This window comes from Anabrus simplex, chromosome 1, assembly GCF_040414725.1.
Source record: "Anabrus simplex isolate iqAnaSimp1 chromosome 1, ASM4041472v1, whole genome shotgun sequence".
NCBI classification, from domain to species: Eukaryota; Metazoa; Arthropoda; class Insecta; order Orthoptera; family Tettigoniidae; genus Anabrus; species Anabrus simplex.
Window position 1 is genome coordinate 445,336,196 of NC_090265.1, and position 17,894 is coordinate 445,354,089.

The window sequence follows — 17,894 nt, forward strand, 5'->3', positions numbered from 1 at the left end:
TGAAAAGTTTTCAAGCGTGCAAATAACATTTATTGTTGCATTTTCACTTGCTACAGTGTATAATATGCTAACATTTGTAATTATTAGTGATGTGGATAAATAAAATTTGATGAAAATGACATATTTACTATTATTATTTGTTGTTGAAGTGTGGGGTATAAAGTACACCACGTGCCTGGTCATGTATCATTTTTAGGCGCGCCTGCTGGAGGGTTAAGACAAAAAGATAAGACTAAAGGCAATATCCACTGTCCAGGCTTCGAGGGTCTGTTTAGTCAGAATGCAGCACATTTCTTGGACATGCGACGTGGGACAAGAGACATGACTGAAGTAATTTGGCCTGTCCTGTGCTCCATGGGCCATATACATGCACATATGTGGGTCATTAATTAAGATGTCCTCTGGTGATTTGGAAGGCTTGCTGTTACAGTATTTTGGGAATTGCGAAGAAAACGAGTAACTAGAAAAACAAGGAGATTTTGGTTCAACACATACGACGTGGACTGCCAAGAGAATGGTGCTTTCGTGTTGAAAATGAAGATCCTTCACAATTTTATATATTTTATAGAATTAACTGGGAGACATTTCAAGAGTTATTGCATATGGTAAAGCCACTAACTGAGAAAAAATATGCCAAATTCAGTGATCCTATTCTACCAGCTGAAAGATTATTGATAACACTCATGGTGAATGCTTCGCCTATTTCTCGCCAGATATATTCACATATGGACCTATTTTGAGTAATCCTTTAATTTGTATTTATACAGCACTTCATGCTTCTCCATTTCCGCTATAAAATTTATAGTAGTTGCCTCTACTGAGCTGCACATATTTAAATCACTACACCACACTCACACGCAAAATGATGGGACACGTCCTACGAAATGCAACGGGCGATACCTCGATGGGACATGCCCGCTGACACATGGGACAGTCAATCCCCTTGACCGATAAGTGTGTGGGCTTCGTCTTGATTGCACATGCCGCATCTACTTGAACATGTCCTTTTTGTCGCGTCCCATGTGTCGTGTCCTTTGTCTAATAAGCGTGCACTCCGCTTTAAGCAAGGCTTATTTACCACTTCACCACAGAGAAATGTCCGTATAAGAAAGTGTCCACTAGGGCAGGTTTGAGTGATTATAAATGAAGCTATGCATCTTCATATTAATCATTCTGTCACAATAGTTAGGAATGTGCTCCTTGCACCTTATATAATTTTCTAGCCTTCAAGCAAAGAGTTTATACTGGTGCAAAAGATACACGTCAAGTGACATAATATTTTGTCATTTACTACTTACCCTTAGATAAGACTGCAAAAAAATAGTATCCACTTTTCTTGTAAGTCTGCATGTGATCTAGAGAAGTTACTGAATAGTAAAAAAGTAATTTAAAACTGAAGCAATGGAATGTAGGAATGCAGTTGATGCACAAAAATCAGATCAAGAAATGAGTTTTAACCCATTGCCATGCAATTATTTTCCTTGAAAAATGTACCTTGGAATGCAATTTTTTTTTTTTTTTAACATTTTATGTTACGGATGCTAAAATGGTTACAAAAGCATACTGCATCAAACTGACAACATTTTTGGTTACAGTTGAACTTCCTACAATAAATTGAAGTTTTAATATATGGTACACCTTGAAACATCCATCCACGTGGAGGGCAACTTTGCATTTGTTGCACTCAAAGCAAGATTCCTTCCAGATTTCAAGCTCAAAACAGACTTTACATCTCCTCGATTGGGCTGATTTACTTGATGCAGGAGCAATCTTCTCAGGAAAATTACGCCAGTGCCTTGCCTGTAGTCTCACTGGTGTGCTATCTGAGATGAACACCCTCTAGTGGCATAATCAGGAAGGGTGACATTTTCAAGAATTTGCTCTGCAACGTTAACTTGGAATGATGAGAAGATCATTCTCTTTTTCCTCGTGTTCAGCATGTGATGCATGTAGCTAGCATTCTACAATGTCACATCCAGCAAGTAGAAGTACAATTTCTTGTACCCTTTTACATACCTGCATTGCCTTTGGGAACATTACTAACCAAATTCCAGTTCCAATTGTTCGATGTGGTGAGGTTATGTACGGAGTTATCTTCATCCTCACTATGGTTTTCATGAGCGGAGTCACAATTCTCAGACACACTATCACTGCTAAAACTACTATCAGATAATTCTGAGTTATCTTCATCACCACTATCAAGAAGAAATTGCAGAATTCTTTCCTCTTCCACCTCACGATGTTTACACAACATCTTGCTCAGTAGCATTCATTTCATGAACAAGATGACCAACTTTAGAAGAAAAATATACATTGACGAAATGGCCTTCGGATTATAACATTGGCATGTAAACTATCTAGGAATGTAATTCTAAAGTACAACTTCACAATCAAAAGAAATCAATGGTCAGACAGACGTATTTCTGACTTGAGTACACGGTGACAGTTGTACCTGTCATTGCATGTTAATGAATGTGGAACTCTTGACGGTGGTACCCGTCACTGTAGCGGAATGGGTTAAAGAAAGGAAGGATATGAATACCATTACTTGGATAATAGAATAACCAATGATAGAAGAAGTAAAACACTTAACATTTTAATACAATAGTCAGAAAATATGGCCGGTCCAGTCTGCTGCAGTAATAGAATAGACCAAACCTCCAGCGACTCTGTGCCGAATGTCGGGCAGCAAGAAATAACTCTACCACCTAAGAGGACCAATGGCTTCAGGCAGATGAGTTTTCCTGGGTAGGGTGATGGTTCTCTCAGTATAGGAAATTACACTGAAACCCACCAAGCAGCGTCTGTCCCAAATTAGGAGCGGCTGCAGAAGGCCTCTCTACGCCTCGTTAGGAGTGGCCTCATCACCTGCTGGTAGCATTTCTAAAACTCTTTTGGGAGTGGTGAACCCATCACAATATATCCGAATCAGGACAGTCAACGAGTCAATATCCTAACCCTGACAGACAAGACCAAAGAGCTGATAGAGTTCATGAAAGAGGACACAGCCATCTTTGGTCTTAGTGAGACACAATGGAGAAGAAGAGGGAAAAGAAAACCGAAGGAAGTGTACAGGCTGCTTTACAGTGGAGTGTAGGATGCAGCAAATGGAGTAGGAATGATCATTATGATCATTATAAAGGATGTCCTGGAATATGTGGAGGAGGTGAAGAAGATCAATGACAGAACGATCATAGTTTCCGACAGGAACAAGAGATATGTTTCAATTATATGCTCCACAAACTGAAAATAAAGAAACGTGTGAAACATTGTAAAAAATCAAATATTGATAATATATTGACAGGGCAGACTGAACAATCACCCGTTGTACATTTTTGTTACGAGTCAATATGGACCAATTAAGGACTGATGATGGTCAAATTTGTTGATTTAGAAAAGGCATACGACAGCATGACACTCACGGGCATTAGCAGGGAACTAATAACAATGATAAAAACAATATAAGATAACTTACAGGTGTGTGAAGATAACAGTGGGTAGAAAAAAGTGGTTTGGAATTGACAATGGACTAAAACAAGGGAGTGTGTTGTCACCTTTACTGTTCATAATGGTGATGGATGACATAACAAAGGCAGCAAGGGAAGATTATAAGAGGGGAAAGAATGAATGCAATGATGTTTGCAGATGATGTGATCTGGGTAGAAGATGAGGAGGAGGTACAACAATAACTGAATGTACTAAATAGAAGGATTGAACAATGAGAATTGAGGATAAACATGGAGGAGAGCAAGACAATGGTAATGAGTAGAGGAAGTAAAGAAGGAAAAGGAGCTACTAAAATTGGGGACAATGAACTGGAAATAGTAGAATACTTCAAATACTTGGGAAGAGAACTGATAGAAAATGAAAGAATGAATAGGGAAATTAGTAGAAGGATACTACTGGGGAGTGCCTTTTACCACCAGGTATGGAGATTAATGTGGGATAAAGATGTACCAATGAAGGCTAACGAAGTAATGTACAAGGGATATTACTTACCTATAATGACATATGCAGTAGACACCTTGACAATGACACAGAGAGATAAGTACAGGCAGCTGAAATGAAATTCCTTAGGAGTATGGTACAGAAGACAAGGAGGGATGAGAAGTGAGAATTGATGACATATGAAAAAATCTAAATGTCCAGAAACTGGAACAGAACATACTGGGGTGGTTTGGACATGTTAAGCAGATGAAAGAGGGAAGACTGCCAAGACAAGCACTGGAAAGACAGATGACAGGGAAGAGAGGATGAGGGAGACCAAGATTACGATGGATGGACTCTGTGAAGAATGCATAAGACAATGAAACCTGGATTGGAACACAGTGTTGGATGAGGAATGGAGGACAGACAGGACAAAGTGGAGAGGAACCATATTTGCCCTCACCTGGTGTCAGATGGAAAAGGGGAATGGATGATGAGGATGGGAAGTAAGGAAAATACAGTGCGAGTCTCAGTTGAGTTGCTGGTTATTCCCATGCAGTGCCTGGGCAAGTGGATAATGCAATAGCCGCCTGACCCATATATAGAGCCCTGTATGGATGCGGATATCCGCAAAGCTAGTGTCTTGGTGGATAATACCTGTATGGCAGTGTGGATATTTTTGCTGATCATTTCTAAATAATGACATTTATTGATTTTCATTCAGGTATACTCTTGATTTTGCTTGTGGTTAGGTGACCCTTGACATTGGCATGAGAGAATAGTGATATATGAAGAGCCCTAAAACCATAAAGCCATAAATCTGACATAAGCCTAACTGGCTCCTGCCCGCAATTAATGGGTGGAAGGAACAAAGGTCAATATGTCGGTAGTTGTTGCAAGAGTAAATCCCTCATAAACCTGCGACTGTACGGGTTCTGGTGCCAGGTGTCATGCCTATTGTATTATGTTAACAAATCTATCCGTTTCAACAGCCTGGGTGTAATATACTGTAGTTAAATATTTAAATTATCCGCGGATAACCATATTGCAGATGCGGATAACCATTTGCGGATGCAGATGAAGGAAGTGCGGATGCGGAGCAGATATTATTTTGTATATCCGCGCAGAGCTCTACCCATATACTCATCCACAGATGTCAGTAAAAAGCTTTCCTAAACTGTAGTGTACAGTATGATTGCTTCTTATATAGTATTTATTATTATTATTATTATTATTATTATTATTATTATTATTATTATTATTATTATTATTATTATTGTGTCAGAAACATCAAGAATATACAATTAAAACTACCTCAGTAACATTAATCACTTTTAGACCAAAACTTTGCTACATCAAGTGCATTGTGTGTGCCCTGAAAGTGTTCATCTTCTAAACATGATGGGCACATCAAACATTGAAACATGTGCTTCAGAGGATCTTGTCAGCATCAATGTAACCCCCATTTTTCTGAGGTCATTTTGGATCTGCCCACACCTGATCTCAACCTATAGTATTCAAGGATTTCCACACTGTCCAGTTCTCTTTGTAACCAAGTGGTAAGCATTCATCTACTGTTATCAGTCCAGGGATGTTGGCAGACCTTGTTTTCCATAGTTGTAATATTGCTTTTAAGGATGATCTGATTAGTTCTCTATCAAGGTCATTTTTAGGACCTCAGTTAACAATTATCTCTTGTTAACACTCTGATGCACAACTTGTTTATTCTTCATTAATGCATAACATGGGCCTCGGAGGCCCACACTTGCAATATATGTGAATTTTGTTTTAAAGCTGGATGTTATGATAAAACAAAGCAAATGCAAATAAATTCAAGAAATAATCATATATAAACATTTTCAGGTCATTGCAGTATTGCAACCATAAGTTATAGGTTGTACCATTCATTACAGTTACCCTTCAAAATCTCTCAAACGTCAGGCCTAATTTTTTACCAAAATGTGTACGTACATAGTACACACCACCAATAGACAAATTATAAAGTCAGACAGTGAGCAAAGAAATTCAAAGAAAATGGAAAATGGGTTGTTCACAAGAATAGAACAACGCTTTCTTGTTAGTGGGCACAGTTTCCTTCCCTGTGACTCTGAGTTTGCCATAATAGAGTGAAGGAAGTCACTGACGAAGGCATTTGTACGTAGTGATCTATGTAAAATGGTCGAGAAATCAAAGGTTGTTAAACCTTTCAAAGTGATTTTTTCCATGGATAGTTCACATTTTTTTTAACATTCAAGCTGTGGCAGACGAGATAATCTCCACAAAAAATCTGAACATTTCCAAAGCTGTCAGCATCACCTACGATGCATCAGATGTAGAACTTGTATCAGTAAAAGAGTGTTTCATGGAGATAGAAAGGGCCGTTAAGGTAAATGTCCTCAAAAAGGGGGAACATGCAAAAGACATTTGATTGGCTATTTCTGAATCCAGTTCCTCAATGAACTCACTTCCTAAAGATGAAAAAAAAAAAAAAAAAGAGAAGGATTTAATGGCTATGATCCCTTACTGGAAAGGAATAAGCACAAACAATATTATATGGAGATCTGTGGTGAATGAGGACATAACACCTAGAAAAGTTTGACGGGACTTTGCACCTTTCATAAACACCAATGTTTGAATTGCTTTCAGCAGCAAACAATTCCAACTGTGTCAAGAAATGGCCAATAATATATGAGACAAAACTCTCCTTTATAACTTAGAAACATTTCAGGAATAAATAATTAAAACACTGCAGTATGGACAGTTTTTTTTTTTTTTTTGGTTATAACTTCTGTTCATAAATTTGGCACTTTGCACCTTTCTACTGTTAAGTATTCAATTTCTTTAGCGGCCCTTAAATGATCAATATTATTGACAATATCAGCATGACAAGTGACTATTTTCATTTTGACCATATTGAAATTCAATATATTAAAAATGTTTATCAATTCATTTATTGAAAACCACCTAATTCAATCCTTTTAAAGTCTTTATGATACAATCATTATATTGAAGTTTGAGTATATGGTACATGTTTCTCCTGTCTTTGCAGGCATCATCAGCCATAAATTCTAAATTCCAAGTCAGAGCTCTGAGTGGATGCTATACTAAAACTATTCCCAAAAGTTATATATTTTTTTACAATTTGCACTGATGTACAAGAACATCATGGTCATATTTAGGGTGAAATGGCCAATCATGTCTTAAAGTTCTAATGGGACGTCCTACTCATGTTCACATCAAATGGAGATAATGCAAAAATATCAACTCTCATAATGCCGATACTGGGACGGCAAATGAAGTCAAATGAAAATCAAAACATCTATACATTCTTTCAGCATATATAGGAGATTAACACGTCCTAAAACTATTCTTAAAAACTATTTTTTTACAACAATTTACACTGATGTATAAGAACACATGGTACATTTGGAAATGAACTGGCCGATCTTGTCTTAAAGTTCCAATGGGAACTCATGTTCACATCCAATGGAGATAATACAAAAATATCAACACTCATAATGCTGATACTGGGACGGCAATTGAAGTCTAAGAAATGAGACTCTCTATTAACCCTTTCGCTTTCAAGCTCTCAGCTGATGGATGTGTGAAAACTGACAGCCATATTTAGCACACTATGCATACACTTCTTTTAAAATTGCATTGAAGGCACACCAATGAAGATATCAACATGAAAGTTGGCAAGCTTATAGAATATACATCACTTAGTATCACTGCATGCAAGTCATTTCCCTAAACCAAAAGGGTTTAATGTTAAAAAATAATAAATATAGAAGCAAAGTTATAAATTTCAGATTTTGAAAGTTTGGAAGTAATTCTAGGAAATAGTACTCACAATCCGAGTTTGTTATTCATGTCAGTAGGAAGGCTATATTATTGTTTACTATCATGGTAAATATCACGATTCTATGTCCATTACATCCAAGGATAGATTAAAATGTTTAAAGTTATGTAACACTGAAAAATGTCAGCCAGTTTTGCATAAAACACACATTTCTTAAATCTAATATAAAAGACTCAACAATGAAGATATTACCATGCAATTCAGTTGACCTATAGAAAATGAATCACTCATTATCACTGATAATGTGTTGGACATCTATACCGTCTGGTTTGAATGTGAAAAAAGTAAAAATATTGGAAAACATAAATTTCATTAGGAAATTAATTTTAACCAAATTTTCTCAATTGATTCTGTCTGTAGGCCCTATTAGCACTTTAACTAACAAGTAAACTAAATATATTGCCTACGATACAGCCTAATTTCACTATATAATCACGAATGAAAACAGAGAGAAATGAACGCAAGTTTGCCGCCAACCACGATGTAAACAAGACACGGAACTCCAGTGAGCACATGTTTCAGACCTCAAGAATAACGATAAATACGGTTAGCCGGCAGTTCCCGCGGAGTATAACGCGAGATAAAACTGTACTCTTCTTATTCCGTGCAAAAGAAAAATGCTATTTGGCGCGTAAATAATGAAATAATTATAATAAAGGCGGGTAACGACGGATCGTTACCCTGACAGTTTTCGCAGGACCCGTGGGTACCGATAGATCGTTACCTTGAAAGCCAAAGGGTTAAACATTTTTTTTGAAGTGAAGTGCCGGTCAGATAGCAGGATAGCTAGTAGATGATGCTTGATCAAGCCTCATTTAAATAACAAATTATTATTATTAGAGCACTACAACGCATCTAAGCACAACGAACACTCCGCTATGAGTATTCACATGAAAGAAACGGGGCATAGCTCCGTCACTATAGACCAGGACATTCAGATCTTAAAGATTATTAATAAAGGTAGTATAATGACCGAATCCGAAAACACCTACATCTTTTTAGACCAACACTTCAATAAGAATCAAAATCTAAATGGCATCGTAGAAACACAAAGCCCGGTCACAGAACAAATTCCTAACTTATTGTCATCTCTTAACATAAACAGTAATAATTTTTTTTAAATCTTCAACTATAAATCCACCATTAATACCCCTATATCAATAGCAGCCAATGTCCCTTCGCCTGGCCACACCCCTTCCCCCACTCGCACCAATAGCGATCTTAACGCCCCAGTCACCCCTCTTCATCCAACACACTCCCCGCCAACAATGACACACCCCTACAATACGAGAAGCAGAGGTAAAGAGACTGTCAGACCACCTCACACAAGCAACACAGCCGGACTTCTTTCCTAAAGTCTAAAGGGTAAGTGTCAAGAAGATTAATTCTGCTGGTGAACTATCCCAATGTAGCACTCGCACACTTTTTTGTTTATTTCACAGACTTCAACACACTTCACAAGCCGTTACACTTACACCCAGAATCAAATTAAACTCTTCTTCAGACTTACACAGAGATAAGTTCAAAAACTTCACGACCTAGACAACATACTGCATGTTTAAGAGAAGATGGAATAATTTGTTATTTAAATGAGACTTAATCAAGCATCCTCTACTAGCTATCTTGCCATCTAACCGGCACTTCACTTCTAAAAATTTTTTTTATAGAGATTCTCATTTCTTTAAGAAGTGATTTTGATCTACATAAGATTTTGGCTATCCCAAAAACCATATGAGCTGAACGTGTTTGATTCCCTATATATGCTAAAAGAAATGTGTAGATGTTGTCATTCCAAAAGACTTCAAATGCTGTCCCAGAATCGGCATTATGAGAGTTGATATCTTTGTATTATCTCCATTTGATGTGAACACGAGTAGGACGTCCTATTAGAACTTTAATATATGATCGGCCAGTTCACTCCAAATATGACCATGATGTTCTTGTACATCAGTGCAAATTGTTGTTAAAAAAAAAAATTAAAAAAAGGGAATAGTTTTAGTATAGCATCCACTCAGAGCTCTGAATTGGAGTTTAGAATTTATGGCTGATGATACCTGCAATGACAGGTGAAACATGTACCATATATTCAAACTTTAATATAATGATTGTATCACAGAGAGTATTGAATAAGTGGCTTTCAATAAATTAACTGACAAGCATTTTTAATATATCAGTACTGTCAGTACAGTCGTTTACTCCTGTCAATATCACCATACCCTACACGGTCAATATTATTGTCAATATCTGTATCAATAAATGTGCTCAGTAAGTTTGTTTCCACCATTCGTACTATTGAAATGATGTCTTTTCAAGTGAATTTTTGTGGCGTTGTGTGTTTTGAAAACATGGAGGATCAAAAAAAAAAGGTTGTGTAGCCATAATTATGGCTATTGGAAGTATTTGTAAAGTTCAGCAAAATTGGTGGATGGAAGAGTGGTTAAAAAACGTGAAGAATTTTCTCATTTGAGGCTGCTGAGGGAAATCAGGTTGACAGATGTGGAAGATTTTCACAATTATTTCAGAATGAAAGAAAGAACATTCATAGAATGATTACAGATGGTAGAATCACTCTCTAGAAAATAGAACACAAATATGAGGGAATGCATCCCTGTTAATGAAAGATTAGCCTTAACCCCGAGGTACTAAGCTACGGGAAGAAATTTTGAAGATTTGAAGTTTTCTGTCATCATTTCGCCTGCAACTATCAGCAAAGCTATGATTCAAATGTGTGAAACTCTTGTTCATGTCCTACGAGACTACATGAAAGTAAGCGTTTTAAATATATTTTCCCGATACCTTCCTACTTACCCAAAGTATATCAGTCTGCCACTACACACAACCTCTTTACTACCTATATGAAAGTGGTTAGCATGATAGTAGAAGTAGGGAAATGAATATTGAATAATTTAAAGCAAAAGATGATAGTAATTATGCATTGATTAAATAGAAAGAAAAAAGAAATAAGGCAATCAAAGTCAACCAAAATTTAAAATCCTCAATCTGCGAAGGTGTTGAAAAAAGTCACCACTGATAAATCCTGATGTTGCTTGTTGATTAGTGGGTTATCAATGCGAGTAGGAGAAGAATAATTAGATGTGGAGAAGGATGTTGTGCTGCCACTACTTGTTCCCGGTTGTGTGGTACTTTGAGGACTTAGACATTGACATACTTCATTTATTTTTATGGAGTTGCGATGGAGAGAGCCCAAGCTTGAGACATTGACATACTTCATTTATTTTTATGGAGTTGCGATGGAGAGAGCCCAAGCTTGCTTCAAAAAGCATGTCATTTATTGCTTTCTCAGAAAACTGTCTCTGCCTGGCATCCAAAGCGAGTAGTCTTTCTCCCCAAGCTTTTGGGATAGTATGTTGCTGTCAGGGTTCACCAAGTTTTACAAATATGAACATGCCTTTTGTAGAAGCTCATTTTGTTTAGCAATCGGACCTTGCATTCTAGTTTTTTTATTTCAGGAGTTTGGTGAGAAGATGTTGGAGGGATGATCGAAGATACAGATGAATTTCATACCTGCTGAAAGGGGATGAGGTGGTCAAGCACAGCAATCCTAGCTGTTTTATTACTTACTAGCAAGATACCCGTGCTTCGCTGAGGTTTTTGAAATTTATTATTCAAAGTTTGTACGTCAAACGGTTTTGGGAGAATGATTGTTTATTTTCTGATCTAATACTCATTTGAACCCCATAATGAAGAATTTGAATGTTTTTAACTCTATATTATTTAACATCTAGGACGTAAAAGTGACCAACCTGTGAAATTTTTATTTTGTACGTTAACAGGAATGGAGGAATGAATGCTTTTTTTTTAAAGGGGTTAATGCGTTTAAATATTTATTAACATCTAGGATATAGAAGACCACCCTTCATAAAAAAAAAGAGCATCATAGAGCATCATGCAGATATCTTTATTCTTACCACAGTGTCCCTGATAGGAGTAAAGTCCCAGATAAGAGTGTTAACTGCCTCTCCAACTTTGGCATAGCTAAACTAGAGAATATTCTTCCAGACTGAACATAAAATGAAATTCATAGTACACGTTTTCAACCAAACTTCCAGATACATGTGCAAACTGCTGCATAAATATAAACCTCATTTCTATCTGGCTGTCATAGTACAGGCCCTTTGAGTTGGCATTAGGAAAGGCATTTAGTCATAAAACTTGGCTTCCAAGTTTTGGAACAAGGCCAGGAAGATGACAGTTTGTAGGAGACAATTTTATTAATAGTTTTTTGGCAAATGACTCATCTACTCCATGAGCCATGTTTGTTAAACACTGTGCATATTCAATAAAACATTTATTCCATACATGCTATTCTGGTGTATACCTGGCACTTTGCCAGAGTTGTGGTTACAGTACCTAATTAATGTGAAAATTTCTTTAGAGAGCGAGAAGAGGAAAACAATCATCAAAAAAGTATATTCCACCCCAGGAATTTCCTTGAAAAAACCTCATCAACTTTTATTCAATGCACTTCAAGTAACTTCCATGGATGCATATACATTTATCAGTAGTGTGAGTCTGAGTTTACGTGTTGGCAAAGCAAAATTATCTGCAAGTATTTATCAAATCATGCAGTAGAAGATATTAGTTTTATAAAACTCTACATATCACCAGAAAATTAGATGTTCTTAGCTTAAGAAGCAATGGTTATACCGTAGTTAAATATTTTCAGGTAAAAAGCAGGTATCTTGATAGCTATGACTAGAAGATTGCATGATTCATTTATGCAGACTAGCAACTAGTCTATAATGAAAATTTAAACATGCATGTATTTGTGTTTTTAATTACTTGTTAAAAGCTTTTACATATTTGGAAGTAATAGAAAGAAAACAACAACACCAACTTAAAAAAAACAACAAGCAAACAAATCATCTTACCTGTTTGTTGCTGCCCTTACGATCAGGAGGGAAGCTGGAATATGGAGGTGGAGGAGACTGATCCTGAAAAATAATGCATACTACATGCAGAAACAAGCCAACTACGGGTGCAATGGTACAAGCCACCAAAGAAAGGACTAAGGAAGAGAAGAGGATATAAAAGGCTGGTGCATGCACTTGGGCAAAAATACGAAACAGGGTTATTCATATAAGGTATTAATGTCGCTGATCTGATATCGAGATAAGAAAATTTCAAGACCACAACAGACATATATTTAGAACATTTCATCCAAACGACACAGTTACACTGTTCCACTTCACCAAGCAGCCATGTGATGACAAGCATACTCTTCATCACAATACATTTATTTCTTCTTGCTCTCTGCTTCATTTCACACAAACTCGGACATGTCTTATGGCGATGATCGGACAGGTCAGGACTAGGATCGGGAAGGAGGTGACTGTGGTGTTAATGAAGGTACAACCCCAGTATTTGCCTGGTAAGAAAATGGGAAACTACAGAAAAACCATCTTCAGGGCTACTGACAGTAAAGCTCGAACCCACTATCTTCCGAATGTAAGCTAACAGGTACACACTTTGACCGCATAGCCAATTCACTCAGTAAAATATATTTGACAGATATCATTCTTCAATTATACATAACCTATATCCAATGGCATAGTGATTTATATGAACAAAGAGATTAATTTGCAAAGGTAATACCCCAAATGTATTGTACATGGAGAAATCAGACCTGTGAGAAGGTGTTACTTTATATACATACAATGTAAGCAAATCCTTAGATAATGCTAGAAGAGAGAAGTGGATAACAACTGTAAGAGAGCTCAACTTCACACATTCCAGCAGAAATGTCTCTCATCCACAAGCTCGATCCAACTTTCACACCATCAAGAAATCACTCCTCAATTAATGTGGAAACCATAGCTAATCACCTCGTATCAACATCGCGGATTTCAGGGGATAAGAAATTCACCAAGCAGGTTAAATCAGAACTACGGCAGAGAAAACAAGATATCCAGCCAAATGACCAGTATACAAGTCTATTTTCTCCAGAAGAGGTACAAAAAGGTTTGGACACACTCAGAAATGGTAAGGCTGCAGGACTTGATGGAATATACCCATAACTTACAAAGAACTGTGGTCCAGCAACTAAACGTTGGCTTGCTTGTTTCTTCAGTGATCTTCTGCCTGCCGGCTCTATTCAAAACAGTTAAAGTTATTGCTATCTTGAAGCCAGGTAAGGATCCAAAATCACTTCAAAGCTATAGACGCATACCTCTACTAAGTGTTACATATAAGCTTCTGGAAAGACTGATCCTCAATAGAATATCTCCTGCAATTGAACACCTTATTCCACTTGAGCAAGCTGGTTTCCGGCATGGTCGAGACTGCGGTGATCATGTTCTCGCTTTAACTTCCTTCCTTGAGGGATTCGAGAGGAAAATGAAAAATCTCTGTGTTCCTTGATCTCATGGCAGCTTATGACACCGGTTGGAAAGAAGGCCTTCTCCTGAGACTCATCAGGACTATATCATGTCTTAAAATTTTCACCCTGATAAAAAATATGCTCAGTAACAGATTTTTCCAAATTCATACTGAACATGTCTGTAGCACATTCAATAAACTTAATAATGGCTTGCCACAGGGATCAGTCTTGTCTCCCATCCTCTTCAAATTATACATCCATGATCTTCCAGAAACTGTATCTCACAAGTTCATCTATGCAGATAATATCAATCTCACCATACAAAGAACAGACTTCAATGAGGCAGAAGACATTCTATCCCAAGACCTTGGACAAGATGGGTGATTATTTCAAAAAATGGCACCTGAAATCTAGTCCTCTACAGACAGAGGTAGTTATGTTCCACCTAAATAACAGGCTGGCAAACTATCAACCTACGATCAGGTTTGGAAACCACATACTGCAGTGTAATACCAACCCAAAATATCTTGGTGTAACTTTAGACAGGTCCTTAAACTATCGACGCCATCTTGAGAAACTGGCTGGTAAGCTTAAAAGCCATAACAACTTGCTGGGTAGACTAGCTGTACTTCATGGGGCGCAGATGCATGCACACTACGAACAACTGCTCTAGCAATAGTATATTCACCAGATAAATATTGCCCCTCTGTATGGCTCAATAGCTCCCACACTAGTCTGGTTGATGTCCAACTGCACCACACTATGAGAATTATATCTGGTACATTGCACTCAACTCCTTATTCAGTGGTTACCATTACTGAGAAACATTCAGCCTCCTCACATCAAACGGCAAAGCGCCCTTGTTAGACTGTGGACCAGGATAGCGAAGAACAGTTACCACCCAATACATCAGGATACAGATGAAAATTCCGTAATGAGACTCAAGTCACGAAAACCTGCCTGGAAGACGGCAAAGGAATTAGTTAATGCACTTTTCAAGCCTGATGAAATATGGAAACACGAATGGTCTCAACCAAAATTACATTTGGTGAAATTTATTTTACTTCGGTGATTAAGGAATTGTGTTAGGCAGAAAAGACATGTGTTCAAAGTAGCTTAAAACTTGTGGATTTATTAGAAGTGATTTTTCGGGGCTTTCCTTATAATTGCTAGATGAATAATCATTGGTATGAGTAACCTGTTCTAAATTCATTTAATATACACTGACTGACAGAGCAAATGCAACACCAAGAAGGAGTGGTCAGAACTTTATGCCAATTGCAGGGTAGACTGACGTCACTGAGGTATGCTCATGATGTGAAATGCGCCGCTGTGCTGAGCACGTAGCGAACAATAAATGGGACACGGCGTTGGCGAATGGCCCACTTCGTACCGTGATTTCTCAGCCGACAGTCATTGTAGAATGTGTTGTCGTGTGCCACAGGACACGTGTATAGCTAAGAATGCCAGGCCGCCGTCAACGGAGGCATTTCCAGCAGACAGACGACTTTACGAGGGGTATGGTGATCGGGCTGAGAAGGGCAGGTTGGTCGCTTCGTCAAATCGCAGCCAATACCCATAGGGATGTGTCCACGGTGCAGCGCCTGTGGCGAAGATGGTTGGCGCAGGGACATGTGGCACGTGCGAGGGGTCCAGGCGCAGCCCGAGTGACGTCAGCACGCGAGGATCGGCGCATCTGCCGCCAAGCGGTGGCAGCCCCGCACGCCACGTAAACCGCCATTCTTCAGCATGTGCAAGACACCCTGGCTGTTCCAATATCGACCAGAACAATTTCCCGTCGATTGGTTGAAGGAGGCCTGCACTCCCGGCGTCCGCTCAGAAGACTACCATTGACTCCACAGCATAGACGTGCACGCCTGGCATGGTGCCGGGCTAGAGCGACTTGGATGAGGGAATGGCGGAACGTCGTGTTCTCCGATGAGTCACGCTTCTGTTCTGTCAGTGATAGTCACCGCAGACGAGTGTGGCGTCGGCGTGGAGAAAGGTCAAATCCGGCAGTAACTGTGGAGCGCCCTACCGCTAGACAATGCGGCATCATGGTTTGGGGCGCTATTGCGTATGATTCCACGTCACCTCTAGTGCGTATTCAAGGCACGTTAAATGCCCACCGCTACGTGCAGCATGTGCTGCGGCCGGTGGCACTCCCGTACCTTCAGGGGCTTCCCAATGCTCTGTTTCAGCAGGATAATGCCCGCCCACACACTGCTCGCATCTCCCAACAGGCTCTACGAGGTGTACAGATGCTTCCGTGGCCAGCGTACTCTCCGGATCTCTCACCAATCGAACACGTGTGGGATCTCATTGGACGCCGTTTGCAAACTCTGCCCCAGCCTCGTACGGATGACCAACTGTGGCAAGTGGTTGACAGAGAATGGAGAACCATCCCTCAGGACACCATCCGCACTCTTATTAACTCTGTACCTCGACGTGTTTCTGCGTGCATCGCCGCTCGCGGTGGTCCTACATCCTACTGAGTCGATGCCGTGCGCATTGTGTAACCTGCATATCGGTTTGAAATAAACATCAATTATTCATCCGTGCCGTCTCTATTTTTTCCCCCAACTTTCATCCCTTTCGAACCACTCCTCCTTGGTGTTGCATTGTCACTGTCAGTCAGTGTATATTGTATAGGGTTGTAATTGCACATATTACTCATTAACTGTATTACCTAGGAATGTCTATTTTGTTTACCAAGCTCGATAGCTGCAGTCGCCTAAGTGCGCCCAGTATCCAGTATTCGGAAGATAGTGGGTTCGAGCCCCACTGTCGGCAGCCCTGAAGATGGTTTTCTGTGGTTTCCCATTTTCACACCAGGCAAATGCTGGGACTGTACCTTAATTAAGGCCACAGCTGCTTCCTTCCCACTCCTAGCCCTTTCCTATTACATCGTCGCCATAAGACCTATCTGTGTCGGTGCGACACAAAGCCAAGTGAAAAAAAATTAATTCAGTGGTTGTTTAGCTTGCTAATTCTCTTTGAAAAATCATATTCAACTACTTAAATTCCACTGAAAACGAATGTGAATGAATGAGTTGAAAATCGTTTCTTGTGGCTAACTCTGCTTCTTATATGGCAGCCATATTCTTTTACCTTGATCACGTGATCTTGTTGCTATGGCTGCAGTTCGTAAACAGTTTAAGGGGGTGTATCCTCTGTTATGAAGTTGACATTTGACGTTCAACCATTGAGTCTATGCTCGACCGAATCTGTGGTGTGATTCTGGGTTTTGATTTAACTGATGTTTTAAAAATATATTTGTTTCTGGAGTATTAACTTACTTGTTTGTCCCTTTTAAGTTTTTATTTATTGTGGTTTTGCATTATATATGCTTCTTCGTCGTGGGACTTATTCTTGGTGATGTGTCATTATCTTACATAACTTATAAAATACATTGGAGGGAGTCATATAGAAACTGTTTTCTGCTCTACTACTGACCTCAAAATATCTTTGAATTGTAACGATTATTTTAACTTCATTATATTTTAATTGATTAATTGGTGGTATACCAATTTATGTAAATTTTTAAATTATTTTTCTCCATTTGATTGATGGTTAGCTTTGGGGTACTGATGTGTGAAACTAGATTAATTTTCTTACCTTAACGAAATTTTACATATTTGATCTAGCATTTTAACTTAATCATTTTATTATCTTAATTTGGGATTGAATAACTGTCTTGAAATTTAAATCAAGCCTATTATTTTAATTAAAGTTCCATATTTTTTCTGAAACTGGTGTTATTTC

General features: G+C 38.5%; 1 protein-coding gene across 2 annotated transcripts in view; it reads right to left on the minus strand.

The window, feature by feature from the left end:
* Positions 1–17,894, minus strand: part of Ist1 (IST1-like protein) — a 103,201-nt gene that overhangs the window by 12,501 nt on the left and 72,806 nt on the right. Inside the window, exon 6 of one of the 2 annotated variants that reach the window (XM_067135200.2) lies at positions 12,682–12,744. The exons of the other annotated variant lie outside the window; for it this stretch is intronic. Within the exon in view, the coding sequence (XP_066991301.1) occupies positions 12,682–12,744 (63 nt within the window). The remainder of the gene's footprint in view (positions 1–12,681; positions 12,745–17,894) is intronic. 2 annotated transcript variants of the gene reach the window in all.